The sequence below is a fragment of the Bubalus bubalis genome, chromosome 8, assembly GCF_019923935.1.
Source record: "Bubalus bubalis isolate 160015118507 breed Murrah chromosome 8, NDDB_SH_1, whole genome shotgun sequence".
Lineage (NCBI taxonomy): Eukaryota > Metazoa > Chordata > Mammalia > Artiodactyla > Bovidae > Bubalus > Bubalus bubalis.
Genome location: NC_059164.1, coordinates 106301309 through 106312092, shown reverse-complemented (window position 1 = coordinate 106312092; position 10784 = coordinate 106301309). Strand labels below are relative to the sequence as shown.

The window sequence follows — 10784 nt, the reverse complement described above, 5'->3', positions numbered from 1 at the left end:
TCTGCACTGTCAAATTGCCCTCCAGAAAGGTTGTTCCTGTTCATAACAGAACTAGAGTCTTTGACCTTGGCTCAGAAGATGGCAAAGAGACTGGGAAAATGTCTTTAAATGGTGAGAAGTAAGATGATTCAGTACAAGAAGAAGGAAGGAAGCGTATTAGTGTTGTGCCTCTGATAGATTCCTTCTCTCTGATGCTTGAAACACCTTTAAGACAGAATATAGGATGGGACTAAATCTTCAAGACTTGGAGTTGACTTGATTTAAATAATCAACTCTGAATATTCATTGGAAGGACTGATGCTCAAGCTGAAGCTCCAATACTTTGGCCACCTGCTGCAAAGAGCCAACTCATTGGAAAAGACCTTGATGCTGGGAACCATTGAAGGCAAAAAGAGAAGGGAGTGGCAGAGGACAAGATGGTTAGATAGCATCACCAACTCAATGCGCATGAGTTTGAGCAAACTCCAGGAGATAGTGAAGGACAGGGAAACCTGGCATGCTGCAGTCCATGAGGTTGAGAAGGGTCAAATATGACTTAGTGACTGAACAACAGCAACCTTATGCAATTGTGCTAAGGGCACCCAGGGAAGGGCTTGTATCCATGTTTGGACCAGAGGACTCATGAGAATAGTAGAATCAGAAAGCACTCCAAGGGAAGGACAGCTTCAGGTGAGAAGGCGAAAGCAGAGCTGGCCACCTGGTTCATGACTTCTGACCTGGAGAGTCAGTGCTTTCTTTGCTCAAACAACAGGAGTTTGCGAGCATTACTACAGTAATGGAGGCTGTTTCTTCATCTTTTTTTTTTTTTTTTAAACTATCTTTCTATTTTCTTTCTTTGCAGCTAGACATTATACTTCAGGAGGGCAAAATCCACTTTGTCCTTCTTGTGTATAACCAACAAAAGCTGACCAGGGGGGAAATACTTTCTAATTCCCTCCACTGTCAAACTGAGATAGCAAATCTTGCCACAAAATACACAAGGCGATTAAAATCTAAGCCTACTGACCACTGTTCTGTCTTCTCTTTTGTGGTTCTAGAGATGTAGATCTGGTTTATTTCTTCATGCACAGAGACTAAAGATCATTTCCGTCTCCATCATCCTATCTCCCAGATCTGCAATTAAATTATTAGTATCTTTCCCCATATCTCTCATCTGGGATTCCACAGCATGTAGTGGTTATCACACTAACGTTTCGCTTCTGATTCATAGTTAAAGCTTTAAAGATTGTCCCCATGAACCTTGGTCTCTCTCCCTGTCCCGTGCCCACACCAGAGTCCCCTGGTCCACTGCCCTGCTCCCTGTTCAACCTCAGGAGGCACGTGAAAGCCGAGCCTGGGTTAGCATTTGCTTCTGACATTTGTGCTCACCGAGCTGGGCTTACATAAACGGGTCTCTCCTTCCTTTCTCCTGTGACTTTTCTGGACTCCACTTCTTCCCTGCTGTAACTATAGTGCCCACTGACCCTTGTCACCCAGGAAGCCCTCAGTACCTACTTCACCCGACCCCACCAGCCAGACCTCAGTCCTCCGGGCTCTTGACCGCCTCTGACACGGTTGTGCTCATCTGTCAGAGAAGACCATGGCTCAGAAAAGTTACATTGTATATAAAACTGTCTTCTAGCTAGCCTCGAGTCCTGACATTTTTATTTCCCTGGAGATGGGACTGAAGAATCTTCTATTTCCCACTCCCCAGTCAGACCTGGAGTTAGGTCATCTGCACCGTCCCCGCATGCCCGACTTTCCCGCGAGCGCCGAGCCCTGGGAAGTCTAACACGCGATCCGCTAGCAAAGACTTAGCGATCTGTTCGGGCGCATAAAACAGCGAACAGGAAGCTCCAACCGCGTCCAACCACGCTCCCATTTGTCCCCGAGGCCACCCCGGGAAGAAAACAAGTGTTTGCAGAATTTGGCGGCCAAGGCCCAATAAATCCAGGCTTTATTCTCATTCCACTTTCTCTCTAGGCATCCCCAAGCTCGACCCTCAAAATCAATCCCCCAGATCCGAAGGGTGGGCCCGGGGCTCTCCACCCGGCTCGTGAGACCCCAGGCGGGCATCCTCCCGGTTTCCATCAGCCTCCCCACTCCACCCCGCCCCGAGCCCAGCGGGAACCGGGCGAGCAGTCCCCCGCGCGGGGCTGGAGAAGGGCGAGGGAGGGAAGCGGCGGCGAGGCTCCCCCAGGGAGCGCGGCGGGGAGTGCAGCGGCGGGGTCGGGGGAAGGGCCAGGAGGCGCCGGCGCAGCCAATCCCCGGGCCGCCCCCTCCCCGCCGCCGCGAGCCGAGCCGGGGCGGGGGAGCCAGGCGGCGGCGGCGGCGGCGGCGGCGGCGGCGACGGAGGCTGCCGCGGGGAGGGATGGAGAGGGGAGGGGGGAGCGGAGCCGATCGGAGACGGCCGCGGCGCTGCAGAGCGGCTGGGGCGGCGGCGCGGCTCCCGGTGCTCCCCCCGGCGCCCGCCCCGCGTCGGTGAGGGCCCGGCCTGGAGGCCCGGAGCCATGGGCTGCATCGGCTCCCGGACCGTGGGTGGGTACCGCGGCGGCGCGGGCGCGGGCGGAGGCAGGGCTCGGCCTGGCCCGGTCCTCCGGCCCCCTCCCCCACCGCGCCCCGCGCCCCTCCCCGGGATCCCTCTCTCCGCACCCGCCCGGTCCGGCCTCGCTTCCTCACTTTCCCTCCGAACCCTCGCGGTCCCTGCCTTCATCTCTCCCCGCTCTCCTCGCGCGCGCCTCCTGGGCTTGCATCCCTCAGGGCTCTTTGCATCCGTCTCCCTCTAGCTTCCTTCCGTCGCCCTCCTCCAGGCGCGGTCCCTCTCCATCATACCCCCACCGGTATCCTCTCCGTGACTCTCCCCTACTCTCCCGTCCCTGCACCCTCCACCTCCAGGCCCTGCCTTCCCCAGCGCCTCCTCGCCCCACTCCCTGTCCGGAGCAGCCCCCCCTTGGAAGGACCCCCCAGCCTCAGTCTCAGCCCCGAGTCTCCTTCGCACGCGCCCCCAACCCATCCACCCACCGCACCCCGCCTCCATCCGGCTTGGATGTTTTGCCCCCATCTCTTTCCTTCTCTGTTGCCTTTTTCTGTCGTCCCTGCCTCCCCCGATTTGCTTTGTTCACGTGCATTTTCCCTCCGGGGCGGGGGCGGGTTGAGCCTGGTGCCTCCGGGAGGACGACGGGTTCCACGCCCGGAGGGAATGGGGCCGCGCTGGGCTGGGATAGAGGGGACGAGCCGGGGACATCGGAGGAGGCGGGGGGCTGTTAGAGGGCCGGAGAGGGGTCGGAAGCTGGCTCCCCGGAGGGTGGGGCCGGCGGCGGAGGGAACCGGGGACCCGACTGCACCTGTCGGCGGGGCTGGCGGGGCGGGGCCGGCTCTTTATTTACCTTTGGCTTGAGGAAGGAAGCGAGGCGCCTCCTAAGACTTCTCCCCTCTGCCTTGCTACCACCCCTTCTCCCCCACCCCGTGCACCCACTCCGCTCTCACAGCTCAACAGATTGATCCAACCCTGTCCCCAACCCCCTAATTTTTGCAACTCCCAATTTCTCCCGCCTGCATGCCCCAGTGACCTTAGGCTGAGAGAATAATTCGTATTATTATTGCAAACGAACTCACTCTCCAAAAGCCTGATTTCTCTGAGACCGGATATATTCCCTTGGATTACCACCACCCCCCGCCCCGCTCTGCTTTCACCTCTGCTCGGGGTTCTTTCCCTCCCCCTCCCTGCCCCCCGCGGCTCTGACTCAGCTCTCCCTCTCTTGCAAAGGCCACCTCCCCCCACCCCTCTCTCCCACTCTGTCCTCCCCATCTCCCTTCCCCTCAGAGGTGGTTCCCTGGCAGCCCCATTCCCGCTCTGTTCGCCCAGATGTCCGTCTTTCCCGTTCCCTCCCAGCCACCTCCTCTGCTCTGACCCATGGCACCATTCGCCTGTAGCCCCAGGGAGAAAATGCCCACTTTGTAGGGGTCCTTCCTCTCTCAGACCTGTCAACCACAGTCCTTCGGCTTGCAGCATCTGTGTCATCCTTACACGCCCAGTACCTCCTGCTGCCGCCCAAGATCACATTCAATTCCCCGCTTCTCAAGTCTGGACCCCTAATCCTAAACGCCGATTTTATGCCTGAATGCCCAGCGTCTACCACCCAAGTGATTCTTCCCCAAGCCTTCCAGGAGGCACACCCTGCCCTCACACCAGCAGCCTCCATGTACTAGGAGCTCTGGCCTGAGCTGAACAATGACTGTCCCCCTAGGCCCTTCAGTTTCCCCATCAGCCCTCAAACCCCATCCACTCCCTCCCATTGTCTTTTGTCTTCTCTCGGACCTGAATTCCTGTTCCCTTAGTTTCTGTTTTTCAAAGTCCCCTGCTCTCTCTCCTCTTTCATTTAGCCTGTGTCTCCCACAGTCAGGTAGAATGATCCCATCTCTTTGCTTCTCTGCTCTCATTGTTTCTAGGTGAACACACCCAGCTCTCACCTCTATCCCCACCAAATCTCCTTCCTCTTATACAAATCCACCCGCTCCCATTGAGGGTCCACCAGGGAAGATGCAGTCCTTCCACCTCACACGTAATAAAGCCAACATGGAGGGAAGCTTGGCCTCGGAAAAGTTCTGCCATTGTTTGTAGAGACCTAATAGAGGAAAAGTACAGAACCCAGGCACTCCCATAAAGAAACCCTCAGAGATCCCTTGGGACAGAATGGAGGACTGTTTTCTGGCTAAAACCTAGCCACTGGCCCTTCCATTTAAACAAGAGCAACAAATAAGCTCATGGGACCCTTTTCCTAAGTGTGCTGTTCTTGACTGAGCTCAGCGTGCCAAAAACTGGGGGTGAAGGGAGATGTAGAGGGGACTAGGCAATTGGAAGAGAGAGTGGTTGTGGGAGGGGAGGGGGGGCTGGCCCCCCACTTGTGGCATCAGAATTCTGGAGGAAGAGAATAATGAGGGGCCATCGAGGTGGGCACAGGGGGTGAAAGGGACCCAACTCACCATTTGGCCATCGCAGGAAATGAGGTGATTGCTGTGGACTGGAAGGGCCTGAAGGATGTGGACCAAATCAACATGGACAGCACCAGCTCGCTGCACGGTAGCAGCCTTCACCGGCCATCCACCGAGGTGAGCGCCTCCCCCAATTCCCGTGCTCAGCTGCCTTCCCGAAAGAGCTCAAAAAGACCCCAGAACCACCACGCATAAACACGGTCCTTCAGCCATCTTCCTGAATTCCAGGATAACATCCCAGACCCGCTCCCAGACTGACCCTTTCACAGAATGTTCCTCCTCTGTTCCTCAAATACAAGCCCAATGCTCCATACTGAGACCCCAAGTTCCCGGTGTGACTCTCAGAAAAGCCCTCCCTACTTCACACACTTCCGGAAGGCCCTCTGAGGAAGTGCCTGGGTACCCACCCCCTCTCCTCTTCTCCTTGCAGCAAACCCGGACAGACTTCTCCTGGGATGGCATCAATGTGAGTGCAGCTCCCTCCACCCCTGACCTCCTCCTCCCCCATAACTCCTCTCCCATAGGCCTGCCATAGAACACAGAGCTCCCTGGTTCCAATGGGCCCTGGAAGCCCTCACGTTCTTTACGTACCCCCAAACTTCCAAGAGTGGTTGGGAGGTGGGCTTCCTGGGTATCAGGGTTTCCTATCACCCGTCCTAGCTCAGATCCTTCCTCCTGAACATACAAGCATCCCATACTTTCTTATCCCTCTGCCCCATCTCCCACGTCCCCCTCCCAGCTCTCCATGGAGGACACCACTTCCATCCTTCCGAAGCTTAAGCGAAACTCGAACGCCTATGGCATTGGGGCCCTGGCCAAGTCATCGTTCTCAGGTGAGACTCCCCACCTGGGGATGCTTTCAGACAGAACACTACCTGTGGGCTCCTGGCCTCAGGCTCCCTGCCGCTTCAGGCCTGGAAAACACACCCTTATCCCCATATTCCGGGCCTGTTTGCCTTTTCTGTCAAGCCCCTCCAACCCTCCAGACCCCCCCTCATATACGGTGTCCTGGGGCATAACCTCGGAGAAGGCAATGGCACTCCACTCCAGTACTCTTGCCTGGAAAATCCCATGGACAGAGGAGCCTGGTAGGCGGCAGTCCATGGGGTTGCACAGAGTCGGACACGACTGAGCAACTTCACTTTCACTTTTCACTTTCATGCATTGGAGAAGGAAATGGCAACCCACTCCAGTGTTCTTGCCTGGAGAATCCCAGGGACGGGGGAGCCTGGTGGGCTGCCGTCTATGGGGTCGCACAGAGTCGGACACGACTGAAGTGACTTAGCAGCAGTAGCAGCAAGGCATCACCTGCCCTTTTCATGAGACAGCATCCCATGGGGCCAGGGTGGGGATAACAGGGTTCGGAAGGAATCTGGTATGGCTATTGTGTGATGTTCTGGAGGATGTGGGGAATGTCTGGCCCCTCAGGGATTTCGAGAAGCATGAAGGACCACGTGACAAAGCCCACAGCCATGGGGCAGGGCCGGGTGGCCCACATGATTGAGTGGCAAGGCTGGGGGAAGACACCAGCCATTCAGCCGCAGCACAGCCACGAGGCCGTCCGCAGGGACACAGATGCCTACTCCGACCTCAGCGACGGCGAGAAGGAGGCCCGTTTCCTCGCAGGTACTTATTCCCCAGCCCCTCGAGAGACACATTTTCAGGATGGCCAAGACCCACTCTTCAACCTGGTCCCCTGTGGTAGGACTGACTCTGTCCATATGATGACCATCAGACTTCATTTCCCAGCTAGCTCAAATTTCAAGGACTCTGACTTGTTCATTCTGATAAGGGCTCTCAAACTTTTTCTTTAATATTTGTTTATTTATTTGGCTGCACTGGGTCTTAGGTTGTGGCATGTGGGATTTTAGTTCCCAGAGATTGAACCCTGGACCCCTGCATTGGGAGTGCGGAGTCTTAGCCACTGGACTACCAGGGAAGTCCCTCAAACTTATCTTTATTATCATCTCAGAAGTTGAGGGAAATTAACATGAGATTGTGGGTCCACCTGATGCCATCTCTCCCACATGGTAGGACTGTCCAATCTCTGGATTCCCTCTTACAGGGGGAAAAATAAAGCAGGGGCCTTAGACTTCAATAGTCTCTGTCTCTACTTATGTTTTATGATGAAAAAGAAAGAAAAGCCTTGGGGTTCTCTTCTAGCCTTTGCCCATCAGCACTTTGCTGTCATGGATTCACTTACAGACAACTTACTTGTTCAACAACCAGAAGATCAAGGGACCTAGGTGAGGAGAGGGTGTGTACAGAAGAGCTTTTATTTCGGAGAGGTAGGAGGCAGGCATATGATGTACTTACAACACTCAGCAGGGGCATCCCTGGTGGCTCAGAGGTAAAGAATCCTGCCTTTGCAGGAGACATGGGTTCAATTGCTAGATGGGGAAGAGCCCCCATAGAGGAGGAAATGGCAATCCACTCCAGTGTTTTTACCTGGGAAATCTCATGGACAGAGGAGCCTGGGGCTGTAGTCCATGGGATCGCAAAAGAGTTGGACACAACTTAGCAACTAAATAACATCAATATTGGCCAAGCCTTGGTGGCAGATCTCAATGAGATACTTCAGAAAAAGCTCTGGTCGTGTGCGTGGCAGATGAAATACCAGTGGGGAGGGGACATGAACAGGTAGAGGGTAATGCAGGGCAGCTAGCAAAGTAAGCTTCAACTTACTCATGGCTTTGACTAGCATGGGAACCCCAAATCTATGCACCTTCATTACTCTGTCCCTGCTCCCTTGCCATCCCAGACCTTAAACTTTCAGCCTGATACCACTGTAGACCTACAATCCCTCCCATTTAGATTCCTCTGGCCTTGACTACCTAGCACTAGCTACCATTCCTAAAAAATTCTGAAGATAAACTTCTGGAAATCCTCAATTTTAATCCCTTATGATACCTCACCAGAAGACTCCCCAACTTTTTCCCCTAGGAATTCTAAGTATGACCTGGGAAGTCACCCATGATTTTTCCTTGTTTTAGGGCATATACAAAAACTGTGCTGTCCGATACAGTAGCTGCTGGCCATATGTGGCTGAGAATTGAAATGTGGCTAGTCCAAACGGAGACGTGCCATAAGTGCAGAATATCGACTGGATTTCAAAGACTTTGTGTGAATAAAAGAAAGTAAAATATCTCAATAATTTGTATATGGATTATACATTGAAATGACAGTTTTATATAGATTAGGTTAAAGATGTATTATTAAAATTCATTTTACCTGTTTCTCTTTCATTTTAACACGACTACTAGACAGTTTTAAGGGAGAAGGCAATGGCACTCCACTCCAGTACTCTTGCCTGGAAAATCCCATGGACAGAGGAGCCTGGTAGGCTGCAGTCCATGGGGTCACTAAGAGTTGGACACGACTGAGCATCTTTACTTTCACTTTTTACTTTCATGCATTGGAGAAGGAAATGGCAACCCACTCCAGTGTTCTTGCCTGGAGACTCCCAGGGATGGGGGAGCCTGGTGGGCTGCCGTCTATGGGGTCACACAGAGACGGACACGACTGAAGCGACTTAGCAGCCGCAGTAATTTTAAATTGCACAAATGACTCGTGCTATATTCCTGTTGAACAGCACCGCACTGATGCTCCCTCCCCAGGCATGTGTCTAAGGCTTCCTGGAGGTGTCTTGTGCTAACTACCTTTCTTCTCCCAGGTGTCATGGAACAGTTTGCTATCTCCGAGGCCACTCTCATGGCCTGGTCTTCCATGGATGGTGAGGACATGAGTGTCAACTCCACCCAGGAAACACTGGGCTGCAACTACAGTGACAACTACCAGGAGCTGATGGAGAGTCAGGGTGAGGACCGGTTCCAGAATCCAACCCCAGAGGCTACCTCCATTCATCTCTAAGGCTTTGTGTTCACATCAGCTTTCCTATTGCCTGCCACATCCCACCCCCATCTCAATTCTCTGTGCTGCTGTCGCTGCCTTTGATGATGTTCTGGGACCCCACCAACCTTCCTGATTCTCTTTCCAGATGCCCTCGCTCAAGCCCCGATGGATGGCTGGCCTCATTCCTATGTGTCCCAGGGCATGTACTGTCTGGGGTCATCGGATGCCTGGGAAGCGAGCGACCAGTCCCTCATTGCCTCTCCGGCCACAGGATCCTATCTCGGGCCTGCATTTGATGACTCACAGCCTAGCCTGCATGAAATGGGACCTTCCCAACCTGCTTCGGGATACTCTGCTCAGGAGCCGTCGTCTTTGCTGGGGGGAGACACTGACTGGGCTCCAGGGGTGGGCGGGGTGGACCTGGCCAGGGGCCCCGCCGAGGAGGAGAAGAGGCCGCTGGCCCCTGAAGAGGAAGACGATGCGGGGTGCCGGGACCTGGAGTCCCTCTCCCCACGCGAGGACCCCGAGATGTCCACCGCTCTCAGCCGGAAGGTGTCTGACGTCACATCCTCAGGCGTGCAGTCCTTTGATGAGGAGGAAGGCGAGGCCAACAACTAGCTTCCTCCCACTCCTCACCCAGCCGTCCACTCCCGCCTGAGCGGTCTGGCTGCAACCACACCTTCCTCCTTCCCCCAGCAGCGCGCCTGAAACCTGGGCAAGAAGACCCTGATGAGCCCAGGCGTCCTCGCCAGCAAAACGGAGGGCCGGGGTGGAATTTTATCCGGGCTTATGCTGTAGAGACCACAGGTCCAGGAATTGAGGCCCGGGCAACCGAGATGGCCCGGAACTTCGCTTGCCTGCAGGCTTCTGGGTCTGCGGCAGCGGAGCCCCCGTGTGCATCCCGAGCACAGGAGCGCCGTCCCCTGGATCGCCGTTCTTTGCTCCCTGATCTCGTCTTCCAGAAGCCTCCACTGTGGCTGTCTGAAGGCCTCCTTTCTCCACGTCACTATTGCTCTTCCCGACTCTTTTCTCTGGCTGTGGCCCAGGCTCAGCCCTCCTATGAGGCACGGACCTGCGGGGCTGTTGGATGTGGTTCGATGGACCTGGGGCAGGGGGGAAGCAACGTACAGACCACGTCTCCTTGGAGGCTGGAGAGTCTACCCTCAGAGGTAACTTGGCTTCTGAGATGAGGGGTCGCAGAGGAGGTGGACATGGCAGCTGGGACGCACAGGGGCCCGGTGGTCACTGGTGAGACCAGGGACAAGCACGGGCCGCGTGCTTTGAGATCTTGAGTATATCCAGTAGGTGAACAGAGGACTCCACGGACCTGGGAAAGGACCCCCACAAGGGCTGGCTGCTCCAGCTCTTCTTCCCTTTTTCTGCCTTCTTCCATCCCCTGCTCTGGGAGCCCCGGCCCGCCCCCCACCCAAGGGGAGACGCGGAATGCTGGTGTCCTGGCCAGACAGGAAGCATGAAGCTGCCTCCCTCCATCCAGCCCTAATTCTCTGGAGCTGTTTACACTTTTCTCTTTGCCTTTTCTACATTTTTATAACTTCTTGGGGACTCAGGGTTGAGTGGGGGTGGAGGGAGGGGTCTGGTGCTGTCAGGCACCCCCCTGATTGGGGCGGGGGAGGGGGTTGGTGTTGGCTGAGGAGCAGTGAGGGTGCTTGGCTCCCTTTGCCCCTCCTCACCTCCTCCCAGGACTCCCAGGAGGACCTCACAGGTGTCCCCCCTCCCTCCCCAGACCTGCGGAGGAAGAGAGGAGGACGAGGTATTCTTCCTTCCAGTATGGTTTACAATGAGGCATAAGCCCCTGAAACTGCTTGCCCTCCCACACTGACTCGCCATTCTGGGGTGGGGGTGGGGGTTGGGGGGGGACCTCTGGGCTGCCGGTGAAGCCCCAGGACTAATGTCACAGAGCCTGATGACAGGGGTTGGGTTGAAGGGTAGAGTGGAGAGTC

At 55.4% G+C, this 10784-nt stretch overlaps 1 protein-coding gene across 1 annotated transcript; it reads left to right on the top strand.

Moving 5' to 3' along the window:
- Positions 1-2353: 2353 nt before the first annotated feature.
- On the top strand, positions 2354-9805 carry FAM131B (family with sequence similarity 131 member B). Its single transcript, XM_025291733.2, has 7 exons — positions 2354-2517; positions 4979-5088; positions 5402-5437; positions 5711-5804; positions 6400-6597; positions 8645-8788; positions 8969-9805. The coding sequence occupies exons 1-7, from the start codon at positions 2490-2492 to the stop codon at positions 9439-9441; spliced, it is 1083 nt and encodes a 360-aa protein (XP_025147518.1). The 5' UTR covers positions 2354-2489; the 3' UTR covers positions 9442-9805.
- Positions 9806-10784: the final 979 nt, after the last annotated feature.

Bases quoted from the DNA above. Each gene is read 5' to 3' on its own strand.
- FAM131B (XM_025291733.2), top strand. From the start codon at position 2,490: ATGGGCTGCATCGGCTCCCGGACCGTGG. The intron at 2,518-4,978 runs GTGGGTACCGCG...TGGCCATCGCAG, and splicing joins CATCGGCTCCCGGACCGTGG to GAAATGAGGTGATTGCTGTG. The intron at 8,789-8,968 runs GTGAGGACCGGT...TTCTCTTTCCAG, and splicing joins GGAGCTGATGGAGAGTCAGG to ATGCCCTCGCTCAAGCCCCG.